This window comes from Bufo gargarizans, chromosome 5, assembly GCF_014858855.1.
Source record: "Bufo gargarizans isolate SCDJY-AF-19 chromosome 5, ASM1485885v1, whole genome shotgun sequence".
NCBI lineage: Eukaryota > Metazoa > Chordata > Amphibia > Anura > Bufonidae > Bufo > Bufo gargarizans.
Window position 1 is genome coordinate 234,755,432 of NC_058084.1, and position 25,106 is coordinate 234,780,537.

Below are 25,106 nucleotides of genomic sequence, written 5' to 3' on the forward strand. Positions count from 1 at the left end.
CAATTAGCAGAGATTTGTGATTTACACCAGAGATGCATTAAAGGGTATAGTGGAGCAGCTGGGGCCCACTAGTGTTATGGCATTCCAAAATAGAATGGCCCTGGACATGCTACTAGCAGAAAAAGGTGATGTGTGCAAAATGATTGGGGAAACCTGCTGTACTGTAATTCCTGATAACTTAGAACAAAATGGTCAGGTCATGAATGCCCTAAAAGGACATACTTCTCTTTCAGAAGAGTTAAAGAGAAACTCTGGGGTGGATAGTTCATGGGAAAAGACCTTGTTACCAATTGGAATGGTTATAATAATGGTGTTATTGATCCTTGGAGTAATTGTTTGTTGTGTCATTCCCTGCATTAGGAGGCTTCTACTCAAAGCCGTAGCTGAGGCTACCCCGGAGATAATCATGAGAGAATTCCATGAGGATGGGAGACAAAGTCCACTCAGCTCTGTTGGTTCCCCCCCCCCCCCCTTGCTTACGATGCCACCTGGAGATCATCGACCATAGGGACTGACATCTGACTTTCCCATGATAAGTCCAGTGCCATGGGAGTCTATACACTAGGCTGGGTTGTCATGGAAGCTGGTGAAGAGGATTTGAAGCATGGGGACAGATGTGCTAGGCTTTTGTTAGGGAAAGAATGAGGTCCAAAGAGGGACTGATCGAGATGTGGATTACATTCTTTGATTCAGCTAAGAAAGCTCCCACATACTTCAGCTCTCAGGCAACACCTTATCTTTTCCAGAGCAAAAAGGTTCCATCCTACCCAAAGGTTCCATCCTACCCAAAAGAACACGCCTCCTTGCTACGTCATATATGCTTTTTCTGCTGTTAGAGAACTCCATTACAAGATGGCACCTATAGTAACATAGTACATAAGGCCGAAAAAAGACATTTGTCCATCCAGTTCGGCCTGTCATCCTGCAAGTTGATCCAGAGGAAGGCAAAAAAAAAAACTGTGAGGTAAAAGCCAATTTTTCCCACTATAAAAATTCCTCCCCGAATCCAAATAGGCAATCAGAATAACTCCCTGGATCTGCAACCCCTCTCTAGTAGCTATAGCCTGTAATATTATTACGCTCCAGAAATACAACCAGGGCCCTCTTGAATTCCTTTATTGTACTCACCACCTGCTCAGGCAGAGAGTTCCATAGTCTCACTGCTCTTACTGTAAAGAATCCTCTTCTATGTTTGTGTACAAACCTTCTTTCCTACAGATGCAGAGGATGTCCCCTCCTCACAGTCACAGTCCTGGGGATAAAAAGATGATGGGATAGATCTCTGTCCTTACGACTGATATATTTATACATAGTAATTAGATCTCCCCTCAGTCGTCTTTTTTCTAAAGTGAATAACCCTAATTTTGATAATCTTTCAGGGTACTGTAGTTGCCCCATTCCAGTTATTACTTTAGTTGCCCTCCTCTGGACCCTCTCCAGCTCTGCTATGTCTGCCTTGTTTACAGGAGCCCAGAACTGTACACAGTATTCCATGTGTGGTCTGACTAGCGATTTGTAAAGTGGTAGGACTATGTTTTTATCACGGGCATCTATGCCCCTTATGATGCAACCCATTATCTTATTGGCCTTGGCAGCAGCTGCCTGACACTGGTTTTTGCAGCTTAGCTTGTTGTTTATTAAAATTCCTAGATCCTTTTCCATGTCAGTGTTACCGAGGGTTTTACCATTTAGTATGTATGGGTGACTTGCATTATTCCTATCCATGTGCATAAACTTACATTTGTCAGTGTTAAACCTCATCTGCCACTTATATGCCCAAGCTTCCAATCTATCCAGATCCCTCTGTAGTAGTATACTGTCCTCTTCAGTGTTAATTACTTTACACAGTTTAATGTCATCTGCGAAAATTGATACTTTACTATGCAAGCCTTCTACAAGATCATTAATAAATATATTGAAGAGAATAGGGCCCAATACTGACCCATGAGGTACCCCACTAGTGAACGTGACCCAATCTGAGTTTGTACCGTTAATAACCACCCTCTGTTTTCTATCATTGAGCCAGTTACTTACCCACATACAGACGTTTTCTCCCAGTCCGAGCATTCTCATTTTATATACTAAACTTTTATGCGGTACAGTCTCAAATGCTTTGGAGAAGTCCAGATACACGACATCCATTGATTCGCCGCTGTCAAGTCTAGAACTTACCTCCTCATAGAAACTGATTAAATTAGTTTGGCATGACCGATCCCTCATGAAGCCATGCTGATATGGCATGTTATTTGCTTATTTCCATTGAGAAAAAGATTGCATCTCTTAGAAAACCTTCAAACAGTTTACCCACGACAGATGTTAAACTTACTATAGTTTACAGGCTCTGTTTTTGGACCCTTTTTTAACATTGGCACCACATTTGCCATGCGCCAATCCTGTGGGACATAACCTTTCCGCAAATGTCAGAAATAAGGGTCTTACTTACTTCCCTTAGGATATGGGGGTGTATAGCTAGATATTTACATAGTTCACATACCGCAGTTAGTAAAACAATGCCAAGTGTTTTCTTATTTTTATATGTTAGCCAATGTAACAATGCCACATGCCTCAGGGGGAATGCACCTCTGATGACTTTATAAACTGCTGTACTTCCTGTAATAAATGAGAATTTGCTTTGACTCCAGTGTGTGTGTCATAGTTATTCTCTTCCGTGCATGTAAAACCCTTGGCTTACTACTAATTTGGAACAGTAGACAATGTACAATACTTGTACAATACTATATTTTGCAACTGAGGAAGAAACCCATGTGGTTTTGAAACGCGTCTGGCTAGAAGACTAACTGCACCCCTGCAATAATTTGCGATTTACCTCCACAATATCAAAATCCAGAATTATTCAAAAGAGGACCTAATCCGGTGATCAAAAAGTGGAAGTGCGCATGCGCAAAGTTTCAATATTGGAGTGGAACAACTCGTGGGGCCGTGAGCGTCCGGAAATCTGTACTGCACTGGCTAGCAGCCGGAGAACATCTGAGGAGCTGCCGACACACAGACTGCATACTAACAGCCGTCACCCTGCAGATCACCACATATCTGATAAGAAGCGCATAGCGCTACAAAAGGAAACCACCCAGTACATCATATGCAAGGCAGCAAAGTAACTGGACATGTAAGTGGATCTGTGCACCACCACTAACACCTAACGCATATACCACTGTGCATTAATACACGGGACACTCACTTAAGCCCCATACAAATTTCCATTATCCAGTTGGAAGTATACCAATTCAGAGAATTATAACGAAAAACGCAAAGGGTTGCAGTCTAATTATTACATTGTAAGCTGCGAGAGCTCTGCAGCTTAATATAAAGGAGGGAGCGTGACTACTATAGCCACACTGCTATTTCATTTTATAATTGATTTTGATGGATTTCATAATTATATTGCTCCTATATTGCTATATGTTATATTTATGTTAGCATATTTTATATATGACTGGCCAATTCTAGGCACGATTTTAGAAGTTTAGGAATAAATTAGATATATTTGATTTATTTTACTTCTTGTGAGCTGGCCATCTTTTGTTTATTTTTATCTTTGTCTAGCTATTGGATGGTAGCAGGCCGTGCTCTATTTCGGTGAGCTTCCCATAATTGTTTTGTGTATACTTGTTTTTGGCATTCATCAAATATCTGCCTTACTTGAGTGAGTATGTGGTGGCTGTTGCTCCAAAAAAGTACCAAGAAGCCTAAAAAGTCACAAATTATGGTACACAAATGGGTTCCGCCATAATCGGTGACTTTTTTACAACTTTTTTTTAACGCCAGGTTTAGATATTTTCTACCTTTTGATATTATCTAGACATGTACATTAGACAAGAATTAGTTTGCCGTTGTATAGTTAAAAGACAGAATTACTCACCTGATCTAAAGATTTCTTTTTCTTCTTCTTCTTCCCCCAACATCCTGAACTTTCAGTATCTTTGCTATTGGTCTCGCCACAAAGCAATCCATCAAGTTCATCTGTTCCAATTTGCTGTCCCTGAGAAGTTTCTGCAGCTAGCCGGTAGGAAAGGTTTCTCAGAATGCACACACAGTTTTCCACGGTCTTAAAATAATTTAAAAAAAATCACAATTGTAGATTTATAAACAATTGTAAAAACTCAGTTTATTGAAAATAAATTGACAAGGATAAACAATATACGTTCATTACAGGCATAAAATCCCTACACAAAACTATATCATCAGCATAAACACAAATGAAGGTAAGTCATAAAGTATAATTATGAGCACAGCACATTCAAAATATCCAACAAAATGTAAAGAGCAGGACATAAAAATGGTGGAAGGGTATGCACACACAAATTTTTCTGGACATCCACTATTCTTGTATAATACCTTCTCATACATAAGCTCATTACAATAGTTTTCCAAAATGGTATAGTTGAAATTCAGGGCCATCCACTTCATAGCAATGGCTTTGCAGACCAAGAATAGAGAATAACCTAGAAAGAGTCTTTAATGATGAGTCCATATATTCTTTCCCAGCAGCCCCAGAAGGCAAGTGTCTGCAGTTTGTATAACTGTGATAGCCACTAACCTCTAACCTCCGTCAACATGTTACACGTGACAACCTGGGTGAGATAGTCTATCCATTTTAAATAATAACACAAGGTTCAAATATCACTGATGGAAAATATATAGCTGCAATAATTTATTGTTTGCAGCTGTCAAGACATGCAAATTAGATTCCACATTTATATACAGATCGTCATCTGACAAGGAAAGTGACACCTGTTTCCTGGCCAGTGGTAGTTATGAACCCAACAAGTGGGCAGTAGTTATATGTGAGTAAAGAAGGGAAATGGGTCCCTGAGGATCTTGATTCCATCACACCACAGTCAGAGGGTAGGTAGAAATGATATAATAATATGAAATTCCTATCCAGGGCATGTCTCAACTGCAAGTATTTATAAAATGCAGCATAGGGAAAATAATATCCCAGTATAATCTCAAATGAGCTTAACATATTTGAATCATAAATTTGCTCTAGATTGGATACCCCATATTCAATCCAAAATTAGGAATCATGAGAATTCAATAACTCATGGACAACAATAATGGAGTATCTGCCATAAAGTATTGGGATTTGGTGACAGACTTTGCCTACTGCCACACCTGCCAAGCCAACTTGTGCAACAGCAGCATGAGATGTAGAAGCACCATTGAGTGTTCCAGAATTGGCCATATAGATATTTTTTTTTTTTTTTTTTTTACATTTTATGTTGTGGATTAGGGATAAAATAAAATACTCCATAATGAGAAAGTGAAAACAGAATATCAGAAATGTTTGCACATTTAATAAAAAGGAAAAACTAAATTCCCACGGACATAAGTATTCAGACCCTTCGCTTTGACACTTGACATTTAGCTCTGAATGCCTCACGTTTCTCTAAGTCACACCTATGGTAAATTCAGTTGATTGGACATGATTTGGTAAGACACACCACTGTCTATATAAGGGCTCAAAGGTGACAATGCATATCATAGCAAAAACCAAGCCATGGGGAGGAAAGAACTGCCTGAACAGCTCAGAGACGTGGACAGAAAAAATAAATTAGGTTATCCAAGCTCTATATAGGGATCAACTGAATGCCCCTGAAAAGATGGAAAAAGGACGCCAACAGGACTGTAGTGATGTGAAAAGAGGAATATAGAACCACAGAGTGGAAGTAGACTGCTCAAATCAGTGTCACCGAAGTTTAACACTAAATCAATGAAAGAGAATAGAGGAAAAAAAAGGATCCGTAATCAGTGAAGTGGTTGAGACAACACCGGGAGGGAGAGGGCGACCGCCAAACTTCTAGTCTAGTATCATATACGATAAAGAATAAATGTGATGTACATATTAGTATGTAATATACATAAAATAATGGTAGATGGATAGATGAATACACATCTAGGTAAGGAAACAAAATGGACCATTATATTATTATCATAGATTCTTGATGGTATTGATACAAAATTACATTTGCTATAACTGAAACTTGACAAAGACCCCAGAGTGTAGATGAGCCCCAATAGAAGATATATCCCAAAAGAGGTCAAAGGAAATAAATAAATATATATATATATAAAAACAAGTAATGGGAATGAAGAACCTTTCCACTCACTTCACAAGGGGGGATCGTCTCCAGGATAAACTCAAGATACCTAGGGTGATTCCCCCCTGATCCGAGATCGTTCGTAGAATGGTAGAGATGCAGGTAAGTTGACCAGATCTGCAGTGAAGATGGAAACAGCAGCCGGATCCTTAACTTCAGGAAATCTCTCTTTATTGGAAATAAAACGAGCTCAACGCGTTTCGGGGGTCCATATAATACCCTCTTCCTCAGGAGCAAATAGGGAAGATGAATTTGAATCTATATATATAATATATATATTGTAGGAGAGTCCCCGGAATTATAATGGACGGACGATACGTGCCACCAGAGGTCCTGGCCTCGGTGGAGTAAGAACCGGATCATTGCGGTTACAGCGGCGAATGCTGCTGGCGCAGCGTGTCCGGGCCGGTTCTTACTGGGAACAGGTAAAAAGGGGGGGGGTGCCTGTTCCCCACGGCCAGCCCAGGTTTTTGGTGGAGCTGGGCCTTTAAAGAACCCAGCCTGCTGATGATGGGGGTGGGGTGTGTCTTGCTGAGTTGGAGATTTCCACAGACAGAGTCAGTGCTGGTGAAGGAGAGTCTGGGCGCAGCACACATTGAAGGATAGCCCTGGGACCTGTAGTGCTACGAGCCGAAGGGGCTCTGGCCTGAGGGAGACAAAGGCAGATAGCCTAGAAGCCTGCAGAACTGCTGTGGTCTGTCCAAAACAAGGTGACTCAAACCTGCTGTTTATTTCCTATGGAAGGACTTTTGTTCTAGTCACTATGTGGATATGCACCTGTGTGGTCTGCACATTGCCTGTTATGCCGTTGGTGTGAATAAAGTCACAGTGTACCACAAAGACTGTCTATGATTGCCTCAATACTGCCGCCGCTACCGTAGCCTACCACGAGCACATCCCCACAATATATATATATATATATATATACAATAAATAAATCAAAAACGGGCGCCAAACTCTTGTGGGCGGGGCTACGGAAATTACATCATAACAGACACCTTAAGGGTACAGAAACCAATCTATATATATGTTTAACAATAGTCCTAGAAGGGGACAAACACTGTTATAATTTAAATCAGCATATTACCGTATAGAAAATATTAATAAGTTAGGTTCCTTACTTCGTCCGGTAGCTGTGGGTAAAACCGGAAGGGACGTTAGTGGAACGCATAGAGTTTATATATGCGTTCCACCGGACTTTAGGCTCGATACAGATACAGGTTCATATAGATACATGAAAACATAAAAAAGTCCAAAGTCCGTTTTACATACTCAAAGTGCAGCAAAGGGTCTGTAGGATAGGACGTGATCAATGGAACGCACACAGTCACGTGTGCACTCCACTTGGACAGACCGGATGTCAATAAACAGCACAGAGCGCAGGGAGCCCCACGTAATAGGTGGCCCCATGAGATGCTTGCCAACCGTGGAACGCACGCAGGTCAGCGTGCATTCCACCGTGCTGTCAGTCATCCTAAACATTATAGAAGAAAAACATCTACCGGAAGGAGCCAATGCCCCATACTAGATCTCAGGAGGGCTTACTCAAGTCTATGCATATGCAAAAATAAGTAATTTAAAAATCACTTGGGAGAATACAAAACCGATCATTAAGACATAAATACATGTACATAAATATATATTAATACGATATAATGTGATAAAAATAATATAATATAAAAAATTTATGATAAAAATATATATATATAAAACAAAATATATATAAAAAATAATAAATAAAAATGTATACATTAATATTAAATTAATTTTAGATTAGTTTTAAATTCGTTTTATAGAATGGATTTTATAAATACACACATTATTCATAATAGAGAGAACTTTGGATAAAATAATTTAAAATAAAATACAATATTTTTAAATAAAATCATTTTTAAATAATTTTTGAATAAAATAATTTTCAGTCTAAAATGATTTTCAGCGGTTTGAACATAAAACAGAAGAGCGTTAATAGTTTGTATATTCTAATGATTCATTTAAACCAAATGGCGACAGAGTGTTTAATTTAAAAATCCAGAACATTTCCTTCCTACATAATGTCTGGAAAGAATGGGGAACCCATTCTAAGGGTGTAACTTACAAAGAGGAAGGGTCACCATCGTGACGAAGGGCATAGTCGCGGGAAACGCTATGTATATTCATTTTCCGTTGTTTATTCGAGCGATGCTCATTCATGCGTTCCCTTAGTGACTGGGTAGTACGACCTACGTATAAAAGTTTACAGGGACATTGTAATAAATAAACAATGTTGGTGCTGCTGCAAGACATATTTTGTTTTAAAATAACGCATTCTCTAGGATGGGGTAGGGTTAATTGTTTGCCACAAACATTAATCATATCACAACACATACACCTTTTACCACCACACTTCTGGGGACCAATACATTTTTTGGGACTAAGCTTTTCGGAGAAGATCCTGGAAGGATTAAAGCATAATTGTGTTATCGCTTTATTACCCAAAATGATTAATTTGGGGCAGGGTGGGGCCAGAATATTTTTCAAAGTCTGGGCTCTCTTAAAAATTAGCTTAGAGGTTTTAGGAATGGATGTACCTATAATGGGGTCTGTTAACAAGATATTCCAATTCACAATTTTCCTGATATCATTATGCCGCGTATTATAGCGAGTGATGAAATTGAGATTAAATTGTTTATTATCATCTTGTTTGCCAACAATTTTCTTTTTCCCTTTAAGGCTTTCTGTTTGAGAAATTTCAAGGGCTCTTTTCATCGATTCATTTACTAGTTTGTTCGGATAACCTTTATTCAAAAATCTCTGTTTCAAAACGGATAGTTGTTCCTTACATGTATTATCGTCAGAACAGTTCCTACGAATTCTACGCATTTGACTATAAGGGATATTATTACGCCATTTTGTATGATGGCAGCTTTTATAGTCTAGATAACTGTTCATATCTACTTTTTTAAAATGCATTTTAGTAGTGATTTTATTAATAATAACTTCTAATTCTAAATCTAAAAAGATAGCCTTGGTGGGGTGATGTTCAGGCGTAAGAGTGATGTTCCAGTTGTTTTTATTGATTTGTTCGGTGAATTCTATAAGTGATGACGAATTTCCAATCCAAACCACGATGATATCGTCTATATATCTCTTATAAAATACAATATTATGATGTGATAGAAGGCCAAATTCCTCCTCAAACGCACCCATAAATAAATTTGCGTCGGTTGGGGCAAATTTAGTCCCCATTGCTGTCCCTTTGCATTGTTCGTAAATTACATCCTGAAATATAAAATAATTGTGATGGAGTATAAAGTGTATAGAAGCAAACACAAAGGATTTCTGAGTATTCGGCATCAGAGGGTCTAAACTAAGTGTTTGCTCTATTGCTCGGAGGCCCAAAGTATGGGAAATGTTACTGTAAAGGAAAGTAACATCCAATGATAGGTATTCCTCCATACAAAGGGATTTAGAGTGGTGATCAAATGCAAGGTGTCACACAAAAAAGACGGCAGCTGTAAAACATATTTTTGTAATAAGCTGTCAATATAATCAGATAAATTGGATGTCAATGATTTATGCACTTAAGGTAGAAAGTAAAAACATGCTAAAGTGGGATGCGATGTTTTCAAAAACACACATTCTTTCTTGTTGATAATATCTTGACTAAAACCCTCGTCAATAAGGTATGCTAGACTTTTTTTATAATCATAAGTTGGATCATATGGTAAAATTCGATAGTAGTCCCTATCCGAGAGGATACGTAATGATTCTGCCAGGTAGTAGGAAGAATCCATAATGACAATACCTCCGCCTTTATCGGCGCTTTTGATAACAATGTATTTTCTTTGTGTGAGAGACCTAAGAGCTTTTGAAAGGTCTGGATTTAAGTTACTGTTAGTGGTGGGGTTGGTGGGCATAGATGAAAAACTTTCTTTGAAGTCTGACATCACCATGTTAAAAAAACTTTCAATATGGGCTCCTCTGCTGTCGAGAGGGAAAAAAGATGATTTAATCTTAACATTTGAAATTATGGGGGTCTGTTGAAGATCACCGACCATATTCGTAGATGGTAGGGCCACCACTCCACTGCTCAATATAGAACTAGCATGATCTATAGATTTTGTTCCAGAAAGATAATCACTATTCAGATCTGATGATGATGATATCGTCAGGGGGAGATGTTATAGTTTCAGCTGTAATCCCCAAATCCTGTATGGAATTTTTGGTGGTAAAATGTCTATGTAAAGTTAGTTTACGTGAAAATTGATTCAAGTCAACAAACAATTCGAACAGATTGGGCTGATTAGTTGGACAAAAAGAGAGTCCTTTACCTAGTAATTCAATTTCCTTCCTCGTTAAATTGTGTTTTGATAAATTAAAGATTCCTAGTTTTCTTTCAAAATCTATAGGGTTATGAATAACACTGTTTACTTTCTTGTGTTCGGGATTTCTTTTCTTGGTTTTAATTTTTTGCTGACTGGGGCATTGTCTTCCACTTCCCCTGAATCCTCTAGGTCTACGTTTGATCTTTTTTTTCTTCTTTAAACTGGAAACTGGTGTGTAGAAGTGTGTTATCTTAAGTGATTGAGGAGTGATGGTAGGTGTTCTGTATGGAGAGGGGTCGGTCGGTCTTTGTAGTGGGCTTAAGGCTAAAAAACTGGTCAGTATTTTCCTGGTCGGTAATATCGAGGGTCCTTTGTTGATGGTCGGGGAAATCTGTTCTAAAAAAGAAGAGTTGTCTGAGCGGTCCGTAGGTAGAGCTAAAAAACCTTCGGGACTAACAGATTAAACGGAATGCATAGAAATATTCAATAGATGAGAAGAACTGTTAGGAAAAAGGGGAATGGTAGATGACTTAGGTGAAGAGTAAACAGACAGATTAGTAAGTTGTTCCAATGATTTAGAAGTATTAGGATCAGATAAATTCAATGAAGCTAACAGAGAGTCTATTAAAGACTGTGATTGAGAATTCACTGATGACGGAAGTGGTGGAGGAATGAACTCTAAATAGTGAGATGCAGTTCCACATGTGGATGAAATCTGTGACCTTAACCTATGACCTATACGTAGGTCGTACTACCCAGTCACTAAGGGAACGCATGAATGAGCATCGCTCGAATATACGACGGAAAATGTATATACATAGCGTTTCCCGCCACTATGCCCTTCGTCACGATGGTGACCCTTCCTCTTTGTCAGTTACACCCTTAGAAAGGTTTCCCCATTCTTTTCAGACATTATGTAGGAAGGAAATGTTCTGGATTTTAAATTAAACACTCTGTCGCCATTTGGTTTAAATGAATCATTACAATATACAAACTATTAACACCCTTCTGTTTTATGTTCAAACCGCTGAAAATTATTTTATTCAACATTTTTTTTAAAGTTATTGAAAAATTATTTTATTAAAAAATATTGTATTTTATTTTAAATTATTTTATCCAAAGTTCTCTCTATTATGAATAATGGGTTTTAGATTTAATTTAATATTAATGTATAAATTATATATTTTTTTATATATATTTTTTATATATTTTTATATTATATTATTTTTATCACATGATATCGTTTTATATTATATTATTTTTTATATATATATATATATATATATATATATATATATATATATATATGTATTTATAATCGGTTTTGTATTCTCCCAAGTGAATTTTAAAATACTTCTTTTTGCATATGCATAGACTTGAGTAAGCCCTCCTGAGATCTAGTATGTGCGTTCCATTGATCACGGCCTATCCTACAGACCCGTTGCTGCACTTTGAGTATTTAAAACGGACTTTGGACTTTTTTATGTTTTCATGTATCTATATGAACCAACCTGTATCTGTATCGAGCCTAAAGTCCGGTGGAACGCATATATAAACTCCATGCGTTCCACTAACGTCACATCCGGTTTTACCCACAGCTACCGGACGAAGTAAGGAACCTAACTTATTAATATTTTCTAAACGGTAATATGCTGATTTAAATTATAACAGTGTTTGTCCCCTTCTAGGACTATTGTTAAACATATATATAGATTGGTTTCTGTACCCTTAAGGTGTCTGTTATGATGTCATTTCCGTAGCCCCGCCCACAAGAGTTTGGTGCCCGTTTTTGATTTATTTATTGTATATATATGTATATATATATATATATATATATATATATATATTCAAATTCATCTTCCCTATTTTCTCCTGAGGAAGGGGGGTATTATATGGACCCCAAAACGCGTTGAGCTTGTTTTATTTCCAATAAAGAGAGATTTCATGAAGTTAAGGATCCGGCTGCTGTTTCCATCTTCACTGCAGATCTGGTCAACTTACCTGGACTCTTGCTAGAGCTGGTCGCCTGACCAAACTGAGAAATTAGGGGAGAACAGCCTTAGTAAGATAGATGACCAAGAACACAATGGTCACTCTGGTTGAGCTCCAAACATCAGGTGTCCAGATGGGAGAAAATTCCAGAACGTTAACCATCGTGCAGCACTACAACAATCTGGGCTTTAAGGCTGAGCGGTCAGAAAAAATTATGATTTACTCAACGGTAATTTGATTTTCCAGAGCCCATGACAGCACCACGAGAGAGAGAGGAACCCCCCCCCCCCCCCCCCCCGCAAAGACAGGAAACCTGCAGAATAAAAGGGCGGAAATTCTCCTCCAAATTCAGTGAGATATCCAAGCAACGGAGGAAGTCAGCCCATATCATTTTTTGATGACCGACAATAATTTTCAACTTAATACATAAATGATCGTTTTTGTTTTTTTGCTACACCCAGGTAAGAATAGGAGAATAGAATAGCCCAGAAGGGGTGGAAAATAAGGGTGAGTACCTTTTCCCCAAAGAAGGACCCAGAAGAGGAAGAGATCAAATCAAGCTGATAGTGCTTAAAATAAGGTTGAAGGAGAATACCAGCTAGCAGCTCGGCAAATATCCTCTATGGGGACTGAGGATCTTTCTGCCCAGGAGGTAGCAACTACCCTGGTAGAATGTGCTTTAAGACCCACCGGAGGAGATAACCCAGATGAAGAATAGGCCAAAGAGAAGGCAGAAAAAATCCAATCGAGCAATGAAACTTTTGGTGGAAGCATTATGTCACGGATGATGTTGCAGATAGCTGGAAGTTATGGATAAACATCCGAGTGGCTTGATCCCAAACTAAGGAGCATAAAGTTGACCTCTGTAAAACCCTAAGAGCTCACCCTGACTGCTAAGCACAAGGGTCTCAGAGGTAGACGATTGCATGCCCTCGTACCTAGACTGTGTAACACCTGAAAACCCTATAATAGTGAGGGAACACGACCACCGGCTCTCTGCACTTAATACGGAGGGAGTCAGGGTCACCTAGAATCAAGCCAGCAAGGAAACACAATACATGAAAGGACTTATCTGAACAAGCAGTAACAGAAGTCTCCAGCAGTGATCACTTCAATCCAGGAAGTAGTATAAACCGTGAAGTGATGCAGTATGGGGGGGAATATAAAGGGAGGCAATTAGTGCAAATAGGTGACAGCTGGGAGAAGGAAAGGAGATGAGAAAGTGAAACCAAAACAAAGAACATCATGCAAGAGGTACAGAAGAACGTCTGCCAGACCTTCTCAGAGAGCTGGTAGTGACAGAACCCCTCCCTTTACGAGTGGACTCCGGACACTCAGAGCCCACCTTCTCAGGATGGGACCTATAGAAAGCCCTGATGAGACGAGTGGCCTTAATGTCCGCCACTGTGACCCACATCCTCTCCTCAGGACCATAACCCTCCCAATGAACGAGGTACTGGAGAGAACCACAGATAATGCGAGAATCCACAATCCTAGAGACCAGAAATTCAAGATTACCATCAACAACAATCGGAGGAGGAGGCAAATAGGAGGGTACAGTGGGTTGGACAAAAGGTTTTAATAGGGACCTGTAAAAAACATTATGGATCTTCCAAGTCTGAGGAAGATCAAGACGGAGGGCAACGGGGATTCATGACAGACAAGATCTTGTAAGGCCCAATAAACTTAGGACCCAACTTCCAGGAGGGAACCTTCAGTTTGATATTCTTTGTAGACAACCACACCAGATCACCCACATTCAGGTCCGGACCAGGCACACGTCTCTTATCCGCCACACGCTTATATCTCTCACTGATCCTCTTCAGATTACCCTGAATCTTTTGCCATATAAATGACAAAGACGAGGAAAATCTCTCCTCATCAGGTAAACCAGAAGACCCCTCTCCAGAGAATGTCCCAAACTGCGGATGAAACCCATAAAATTGTGACTTATCAGAGGACTCCTGGTAACGGATATTTAAAGCAAACTCAACAAGGGACAAAAAAGAACACCAATCCTCCTGATTCTCCGCCACAAAACAGCGCAGATATGTCTCCAGATTCTGATTGACGCATTCGGTCTGAACATTCGACTGCGGGTGATAAGCAGAAGAGAACGACAACAAAACCTCCAAGCAAGAACAGAAGGCCTTCCAGAATCTGGAAACAAATTCCGTCCCCCTATCAGAAACGATATCTGAAGGAATGCCATGCAATTTGACAATGTGATCAACAAATGCTTGCGCCAGCGTCTTAGCATTGGGTAACCCAGGAAAGGGAATGAAATGCACCATTTTGCTAAAACGGTCCACTACTACCAGAATCACAGTCTTCCCCGAGGAACGAGGCAGGTCCGTAATGAAGTCCATGGACAGATGCATCCCAGGATGGGAAGAAATGGGTAACAGGAGGAGAGAACCCAATGGCCGTGAATGAGGGACCTTGGCACGAGCGCAGGTCTCACAGGCTGCCACAAAACACTCAACTGTCTTACGAAGAGCCGGCCACCAGAATCTCCGAGCAATGAGATCCACTGTGGCTCTACTACCCGGGTGCCCAACAAGGACAGTATCGTGGTGCTCCTTGAAAACCTTGTGTCGGAAAGCGAGAGGCACAAACAACCTCCCAGGAGGACAAAGATCAGAAGCCTCTGCCTGGGCTGCCTGAACCTCTGCCTCCAAATCAGGATAAAGAGCAGAGACGACCACCCCTTCAGCCAAAATGGGACCAGGGTCTTCAAATTTCCCCCCTCCCGGAAAACAACGTGACAGGGCATCAGCCTTCACATTTTTAACCCCATGGCGGAACGTGACAACAAAATTAAACCTAGAAAAGAACAAAGACCATCTGGCCTATCTCGGGTTCAGACGCTGATTCCAAGTAGGCCAGATTCTTATAGTTGGTAAACACGGTAATAGGGTGTCTGGCTCCCTCTAGCCAATGGAGCCATTCCTCAAAAGCTAATTTGATGGCCAACAACTCCCTATCTCCCACATCGTAATTTTTCTCTGCGGAGGAGAGTTTCCTTGAGAAAAAGGCACACAGTCGCCATTTGGCAGGAGAGGGACCCTGAGATAAGACCGCACCCACACCCACCTCAGAAGCGTCCACCTCAACAATAAAAGGTAAAGAGACATCAGGTTGTACCAAAATGGGAGCGGAAGCAAAACTCTCTTTGATACTAGAAAAGGCCTTAAGCGCATCTACCGACCAGGAGGAAAAATCGACCCCCTTTTTAGTCATATCAGTGAGTGGTTTAACAACAGAGGAATAATTCAAAATGAACTTTCTGTAATAATTGGCAAAACCCAAAAACTTCCCCATTAAATGATAAAAAATGCTGTTCACAAAATGTTGGAAGACGGCCGGAGCATTTATCAAACCAAAGAGCATAACCAAATTCTCGAAATGACCCTCAGGGGTATTGAAGGCCGTCTTCCATTCGTCCCCTTCCCTGACCCTGACTAGGTTGTATGCCCCTCTTAAATGCAACTTAGAAAAAACTTTAGCCCCAACAATCTGGTTAAACAGGTCAGGGATCAGAGGAAGCGGATATGGGTCACGAATTGTGATACAGTTCAGCTCCCTGAAATCCAGACAAGGTCTTAAAAAATCTTTTTTCTTAACAAAAAAATAAATAAAAAACCAGGGGCAACAGGTGACTTTGAGGGTCGGATGTGTCCCTTTCTTAGGCTCTCAGAGATATAAGTATGCATAGCGACTCTATCAGGTTGGGAGAGATTGTATAAACGTGTTTTTGGCAGTTTGGCGCCTGGGATGGGATTAATAGGGCAATCGTACTCTCGGTGAGGGGGCAGCTTCCTGGACACCACTCTCCAAAAACACATCCGAAAATTCAGAGAGAAAAGATAGTACAGTCTTGGTAGGGGTTATGTTTAGTGAGCCAGGGTAGCCCCAACACTAGAGGAGTAGGTAATCCGCTTAAGACAAAACATGACATATCCTCAACATGAGCGTCACCCACAGTCAAACGAATATTGTAAATATTGCTGCTCTTCCTGGGGCCTGCTCTACTAAGTGGCCTTCTTATTAAGTGGAGTTAAAAAAAACAAGGAGTTCTAGTGCTGTGTGTGGTTTTGTGGGAGTGATTGCAGGTGGCTGAGTGTGGATTGCAGCAGAGATCATTGAAAGTTAAGTGTTGGTATTCTAGTACTGCCATTTAAACCTTTTTTTTTTTTTTTTCTCTCTGCTTAATTAAGGGGAGTGCCCTGGGCAACCAGGTGCTATAAATTAACCCACTAAAACTCTGTAGAGCCTGCTCTTCCTGGGGCCTGCTCTACTAAGTGGCCTTCTTATTAAGTGGAGTTAAAAAAACAAGGAGTTCTAGTGCTGTGTGTGGTTTTGTGGGAGTGATTGCAGGTGGCTGAGTGTGGATTCCAGCAGAGATCATTGAAAGTTAAGTGTTGGTATTCTAGTACTGCCATTTAAACCTTTTTTTTTTTTTTTTTCCCCTCTCTGCTTAATTAAGGGGAGTGCCCTGGGCAACCAGGTGCTATAAATTAACCCACTAAAACTCTGTAGAGCCTGCTCTTCCTGGGGCCTGCTCTACTAAGTGGCCTTCTTATTAAGTGGAGTTAAAAAAACAAGGAGTTCTAGTGCTGTGTGTGGTTTTGTGGGAGTGATTGCAGGTGGCTGAGTGTGGATTGCAGCAGAGATCATTGAAAGTTAAGTGTTGGTATTCTAGTACTGCCATTTAAACCTTTTTTTTTTTCTCTCTGCTTAATTAAGGGGAGTGCCCTGGGCAACCAGGTGCTATAAATTAACCCACTAAAACTCTGTAGAGCCTGCTCTTCCTGGGGCCTGCTCTACTAAGTGGCCTTCTTATTAAGTGGAGTTAAAAAAAACAAGGAGTTCTAGTGCTGTGTGTGGTTTTGTGGGAGTGATTGCAGGTGGCTGAGTGTGGATTGCAGCAGAGATCATTGAAAGTTAAGTGTTGGTATTCTAGTACTGCCATTTAAACCTTTTTTTTTTTTTTTTTTTCTTTCTCTCTGCTTAATTAAGGGGAGTGCCCTGGGCAACCAGGTGCTATAAATTAACCCACTAAAACTCTGTAGAGCCTGCTCTTCCTGGGGCCTGCTCTACTAAGTGGCCTTCTTATTAAGTGGAGTTAAAAAAACAAGGAGTTCTAGTGCTGTGTGTGGTTTTGTGGGAGTGATTGCAGGTGGCTGAGTGTGGATTGCAGCAGAGATCATTGAAAGTTAAGTGTTGGTATTCTAGTACTGCCATTTAAACCTTTTATTTTATTTTTTTCTCTCTGCTTAATTAAGGGGAGTGCCCTGGGCAACCAGGTGCTATAAATTAACCCACTAAAACTCTGTAGAGCCTGCTCTTCCTGGGGCCTGCTCTACTAAGTGGCCTTCTTATTAGGCCCCATGCACACGGCCGTGTTTCACAGCCGTGTGCGGGCCGTGGAACCGCGGCCTGGATCCCTCCTGTGAGCTGGAGCGCACGGCGTCACTGGTTGCTAGGACGCCGTGCGCTCCCTGCTGCCGGCACAGTACAGTAATACACTGGTATAGATCATACCAGTGTATTACTGTATAGCGGCCGGCAGCAGGGAGCGCACGGCGTCATAGCAACCAGTGACGCCGTGCGCTCCAGCTCACAGGAGGGATCCAGGCCGCGGTTCCACGGCCCGCACACGGCTGTGAAACACGGCCGTGTGCATGGGGCCTTAAGTGGAGTTAAAAAAACAAGGAGTTCTAGTGCTGTGTGTGGTTTTGTGGGAGTGATTGCAGGTGGCTGAGTGTGGATTGCAGCAGAGATCATTGAAAGTTAAGTGTTGGTATTCTAGTACTGCCATTTAAACCTTTTTTTTTTTTTTTTTTTTTACTCTCTGCTTAATTAAGGGGAGTGCCCTGGGCAACCAGGTGCTATAAATTAACCCACTAAAACTCTGTAGAGCCTGCTCTTCCTGGGGCCTGCTCTACTAAGTGGCCTTCTTATTAAGTGGAGTTAAAAAAACAAGGAGTTCTAGTGCTGTGTGTGGTTTTGTGGGAGTGATTGCAGGTGGCTGAGTGTGGATTGCAGCAGAGATCATTGAAAGTTAAGTGTTGGTATTCTAGTACTGCCATTTAAACCTTTTTTTTTTTCTCTCTGCTTAATTAAGGGGAGTGCCCTGGGCAACCAGGTGCTATAAATTAACCCACTAAAACTCTGTAGAGCCTGCTCTTCCTGGGGCCTGCTCTACTAAGTGGCCTTCTTATTAAGTGGAGTTAAAAAAACAAGGAGTTCTAGTGCTGTGTGTGGTTTTGTGGGAGTGATTGCAGGTGGCTGAGTGTGGATTGCAGCAGAGATCATTGAAAGTTAAGTGTTGGTATTCTAGTACTGTCATTTAAACCTTTTTTTTTTCTCTCTGCTTAATTAAGGGGAGTGCCCTGGGCAACCAGGTGCTATAAATTAACCCACTAAAACTCTGTAGAGCCTGCTCTTCCTGGGGCCTGCTCTACTAAGTGGCCTTCTTATTAAGTGGAGTTAAAAAAAACAAGGAGTTCTAGTGCTGTGTGTGGTTTTGTGGGAGTGATTGCAGGTGGCTGAGTGTGGATTGCAGCAGAGATCATTGAAAGTTAAGTGTTGGTATTCTAGTACTGCCATTTAAACCTTTTTTTTTTTTTTTCCCCTTTTTGCTTAATTAAGGGGAGTGCCCTGGGCAACCAGGTGCTATAAATTAACCCACTAAAACTCTGTAGAGCCTGCTCTTCCTGGGGCCTGCTCTACTAAGTGGCCTTCTTATTAAGTGGAGTTAAAAAAACAAGGAGTTCTAGTGCTGTGTGTGGTTTTGTGGGAGTGATTGCAGGTGGCTGAGTGTGGATTGCAGCAGAGATCATTGAAAGTTAAGTGTTGGTATTCTAGTACTGCCATTTAAACCTTTTTTTTTTTTTTCCCCTTTTTGCTTAATTAAGGGGAGTGCCCCTTAATGACGTGATGATGACATGATGACGTAGAGGACGTCGCGCTCCCCGCCTCCCCCCCGGCTCAGCTGTCTCGCTGCTTAGAATATGTTGGCGTCTTTGTGCCGAACCCTTCCCGCACCCTCTCCATGACCGTGGGTTAAGCGCTATCACGTTACAGCTCTACTGCCTCTCAGCTACAGCCTATGACGCTATTTCCACTGCTACTGCTATTGTTGTGCTCGGACGTGGGGCCAGCTTTTCTGCCTGTTTTCGATCTTGCCGTTCCTGCCGCTCCTGCCGCTTCCTCCTCTCCTACCTTCTGTGCCGTCGTGAACAGGTCGGTATGTGGAGTTCTTTTGTGGAGTGTGTCTCCGGTTTCCGTTGATCCGCTGTTCCCCTCCTGTGTTTCCCTTACTCGATGATTTTCTGGACAAGCTGACAAGCTGAAGAAACATATTTAGGACCGTTGCCGATTCTCCTTGCTTGCTCTCTCCTTACGTTTTTCCACATGATCTGGTCCTTCCCTCGTGTTTTTAGCCTTTACCGACTTGCCCCCTCTTCTCTTTGATGCTGCGGTGATTAACCTCCCTGTGATTGCTGTGATTGCTGATTCTAACTAACCCGGGCTGGAGATTGATAACTTGTTGGAGGACTCTTCAATGGGCCTGTATGTGTGAAGTCTAAGATACAACTAATTCCGTTTTGGGTCTCTGGATTCTGTCCAGTATTTTTTATTTTTATTTTTTCCCTCCTGATTATTGTTTTCCCCTTTTCCTTTTTTTTTTTTTTTTTTTCCCCCTCTATACTGCTGGGACTAATTCTGTTGATCCTACTCTGATAGGCTGCTGGTGTTAATACCTTAGGGGAAAAAGATAAAATAAAAAATGAGGTGCCTATGATTATAAGAAAGTGAACTATAGAGTCTAAAGCATAAGGTGGAGAAGGGGAGGGAGGAGAAGGAAGGAAAGGAAAAAAAGAGAGGAGAAAGAGTATAAAGAAGAGGGGACATAATAGAGAAAAGGGAAAAAGGAAGGGAGGGAAGGGGAGAAAAGGAAAAGAGAGAAGAAAAGAAAACAAGAATAAACAAGAAAGGAGTGGAAAAAAATAAAGGTAAAAATAGAAGGGGGATAAGAAGAAGGGAAAAGAAAAGAAAAGAAAAGAAAAAAAAAAAAATAAATAAAAGAAAAAAGAGAAAGAAGGAGAGCAAAGAAAAGATATATACTTAAAAGGAGAGAAAGAGGCGGAATAAGGGGCAAGAAAGAAAAAAGGAGAGGAGAAAAAAAAAATAAAAAAAAAGGAATAAGACATGGGCCCAAAAGCTCCTAGGCGCTCGACTGATCTATCAGGTCAGAAACACGGGTCCAAAACTGCTGAACCAACAAAACTGGACCAGTTCCTTAAGTCTCCTAGGGTCAATACGAGGGGCGGACAAAAGGAATTTTTCGCAAAAAAAAACGATGACTCAGAGATAACTGACTTAGAAACACAAAAAGTCGCTAGATACCCCGAAGAAGAAGACGGCATAATGGGGGAAGTTATCCCTAATGACAATTCTTCTCCGCTAGAAGAAATACTCCTAGCGGTTAAACAGAACGGGGATTTAATACAGGCGGTCACAACCCAACTTGGGTTTATTCAAGTTGATGTGGGACTAATAAAAGATGATTTGTCAAAAATGCGAGACAGAGTCCACAACCTTGAAAGTTCCGTCACCCTCATACAGAATGAATCCAAAAAAATAAATACGGAAGTCTCCACATTTAAAGCAGAATATAATCTCTTGAAGAAAAAGGTAGTGGACCTTGAGGATAGGTCACGAAGATACAATGTGAGAATAATTGGGATTCCAGAGGGTGTGGAAGAGAAAAATCCAACCCAATTTGTACAGAAATTAATTCTTGAGAACTTTGGGAAAGAGTCATTTTCTCCTCTTTTTATGATTGAAAGAGCTCATCGGGTCCCAGGAGGAAAACCAATTCCAGGGAGACAACCTCGGACATTCCTTGCTAAGTTATTGACCACAGGGGACAGAGATGTCCTCTTGAGAAGGGTGAGGGAATCCTCACCGGTTGTGTACAACGGGATTAGACTGGCCTTTTTTCCCGATTTCTCGAAAGAAATACAAGAAAAGAGACGCACATTTATGATTGTTAAAAAGAGGCTAAGAGAAAGGGATATAAAATATTCTCTTATATTCCCAGCCAAATTGCGGATTGTTTTTGAGGATAAAATCCTTTTTTTTGACACTTCAGAAGAAGCCGCGGACTGGCTTGATCGAAATAATCGATAATTCAATTGAGTTATGATTTGGCGGGAACAACTTGTACTATAAGGGGCTTATACCCCTAAATGTAGTTCTCTTTGCTTCTTAATGGGGGTGGCTGAGTGGGGGGAGTGTGGAGGGTTGGTCATAGGAAAGAAATCTACTACAATATGTGGTGGATTGCCTGTGGGAGGGGGGTGAGGGGGGGGGTGGGGTTGGGTTGTGGTGCGTCAAAGTAGGTGTGGTTTCCCTTTTTTTTAGTTTATTACTTTTTTCTTTTTTTTTTTTCTCTTCTTTCTCTTTCCTGTTTCTCCATTTAACCATTGTTGATGACGATGATTAGAATTTTTGCTTGGAATGTACGTGGTTTGGGAGAAAGAGGTAAGAGACAAGCGGTTCTTGACCTGACTCAGGCCCATCTACCAGCAATAGTATGTCTGTTAGAGACCCACCTTACTGAGGAGACCACTAGAGTGGTCGACAGGGGATGGGCTGCGCATACGTATCATTCTACCCTCTCCAATTATTCGAGAGGTGTTACGGTGTTGATACATAGACTTATCGACTTCGTTTGTGAGGCATCCTCTGTCGACCAACAGGGGAGATTTATTTTTTTATACTGTAGGTTAGGGGGAAAGCTATGTATTTTGGCCTTTGTCTATATCCCACCGCCATTTTCCTTTTCGGTTCTTAATTCTCTTCTATTATTCATGGATAAATGGCCAGAATGTCCAACATTGATTATTGGCGATTTTAACTGTGTAATCGATCCTTTACGTGAAAGGGTTTCTATGAGTGCCGGGAGAGACTGTCCGGTCCAGGGGTCTCCCCTCGCACGGTTTTGCCTGGAGGCTGGATTTGAGGACGCTTGGGAACATCTGGGACAGGGGAAAAGGGTTTTTTCATGCTTTAGCAAAGCAGGTAAATCGTTGTCCAGAATAGATCTTGTACTGATAAATAGTAAATATGTGAAACTGATAAAGCGAATGAAATATGAAACAAGGTCAATATCTGACCATTCTCCGCTATTACTTGAATTATGCTTATCTCAGGAAAGATATACACCAAAACCTTCCTTTAGACTAAACCCTTATTGGCTATCAGTTATAAAGACACATGAAATAATTCGAAATGAAATAGGCCGATTCTGGGATATTAATTATGGTTCAGCAAAAATTCAAGTGGTATGGGATACCTTTAAGGCATACATGAGGGGATTGATGGTTAGCAATATCACGAACCTTAGAAGGGAATATGGAAAAAAACAGAAAAATCTAGAAAAACAGGTAGTGTTGGCGACAGAATCCTTCCACACAAACAAGACGGAGAAGAATAGGGAAAATATGCAAAAAGCCACACAAATATATGCTAAGTTTTTATTGGATAAGGCCCAACAGAACCTTTTTTTTAAAGGGCAAAAATATTTCACAGAGTCTGGGCGACCTGGTAAACTCCTCTCTAGAGTAATCTCCAATCAACAACCTAAAAAACATATAGACAAGGTTCGAGTGAGGGATGGTAGGATAGTCACTAGACAGGGCCCGGTGGAGAAGGCCTTTCTTGATTATTTTCTTGATCTGTATAAGGCTGATTCTAATATTACAGATGATAAGATAGATCTCTATCTAGATAGGATCAACTTTTCAACTATTTCTGAGACGCAAAAAAAAGCACTAGAATTGGAGGTCTCAATTCAGGAACTTGAGGGAGCCATTAAACTATGTTCAGCCAATTCTACTCCGGGTTCAGACGGGCTTCCATATGAATTTTATAGTAAATACGGGGACTGTATCTTTCCTAGATTATTGGAGGTCTTTGCTGAATCAATGGAGGATGGGATGCTGCCGGATTCAATGATGGAGGCCACAATAATACTAATTCCAAAAAAAGGCAAGGACCCTTTAGATTTAGAATCTTATAGACCAATTTCACTGCTCAATGCAGATGTAAAGCTTTTTGCGAGGGTCCTTGCTACAAGGCTTTCTAGGGTCATCTCCTCCATTGTCCATCCAGATCAGAGCGGTTTTATTCAAAACAAGGGTACACATCATAATTTACAGCGGCTCTTTTCTAATATCCAGGCCCCTGGGGGGACCGCCCGCTCCATCCTGTCATTGGATGCCTCTAAGGCCTTTGACAGGGTGGAGTGGCGTTTCCTCTGGAAGGTTCTTGCTAGGATGGGCTTTGGAGAGAGGTTTATACGCACTCTTAAGTTATTGTATAGATCCCCAAGGGCTAAATTGAGTCTTAATGGAATTCTGAGTAGTAGTATCGATTTAAACAGAGGCACCCGTCAGGGTTGCCCACTATCTCCCTTATTATTCGATATGTATATCGAACCCCTTGCGATGGCCATCAGGCAGGACGATCAGGTTAAAGGATTTGGTACGCTAGGAATACAAGACCGTATCTCATTATATGCAGATGATGTTCTGTTTTTTATAGATCATACGGAAACTACTCTCCCTAGGGTTATTCAAATGGTTAAAGTATTTGGTGAGGTGTCTGGTCTTCTTATAAACTGGGCCAAGACCAGTCTGCTCCCAATAGACCCCCTGCCACAGAAAGAGGTTCCTGTTGCACAGTTGGATATTGTTGATACTTTTCAATACTTGGGTTTGACTATATCGCCTCGGGTCGAAAAATTTTTAGAACTTAATTTGATCCCCATAATGGTAAAGATTAGAGCTAAAATAGGAATCTGGCTGAAACTTCCCCTATCTAGAGCTGATCGAGTTTCACTAGTTAAAATGGTGATATTACCACAATTTCTTTATGTGCTCAGGAATACACCTATTTGGATACAAGACAAACATTTTAAACTTATGGAAAGAATAATTAATGATTTAATATGGGGAAGAAAGCGAGTTCGAATTAAGTTGGAATATTTGTATAAATCAGTGGAGTGCGGGGGTTTAAATCTCCCCTACTTTAAGGGGTATTTTATTGCAGCCCAGTTATTGATGTGCTATGAATCAGAGAACAGTGCACTACTGGGGAAGTTGGTATCTAGTCACGCTCACAATAATATTTTTACCTTGTTGGAATCCGGCCTATTGAAGAGTTACGAGCAAGGCTATAAAGAGACTATAAAACTACTCCTCAAGGTGTGGGCTACAACTAGGACATGGTTGAAGGTTAAGGGTTCACTTACATTTACGCCTCTTTGGCATAATGTGTATTTACAAAGGCTGGATGAAATTGCAGCTTACACATTTTGGCAGAAGAATAAAATTTTATATATTTCACAGGTAGTTAAAGATAGAGAAATTAAACCCTTTATAGAAATGACACATAATATAAAAAATCTTTCATGGTTTAGGTATTTTCAATTGCGATCTGTATTATCTAGTTTGGATGATAAGCGGTTGTTGGATATAGATAATTCATCTTTTCTGAATGATTGGGTAGGGGGTACACTTTCTAGAATAAAAATTTCATATATATATAAGTTATTACTTAAGGTACGGTTTAGTGATATACACTCACCAGGACAAAAAGCGTGGGA

At 40.7% G+C, this 25,106-nt stretch overlaps 1 protein-coding gene across 1 annotated transcript in view; it reads right to left on the minus strand.

The window, feature by feature from the left end:
* The window catches only part of CTNND2 (catenin delta 2), a 1,220,390-nt gene that overhangs the window by 593,784 nt on the left and 601,500 nt on the right, over nucleotides 1–25,106 (minus strand). The window contains exon 13 of the mRNA XM_044295464.1: nucleotides 3,881–4,066. Coding sequence (XP_044151399.1) covers nucleotides 3,881–4,066 — 186 coding nt within the window. The remainder of the gene's footprint in view (nucleotides 1–3,880; nucleotides 4,067–25,106) is intronic.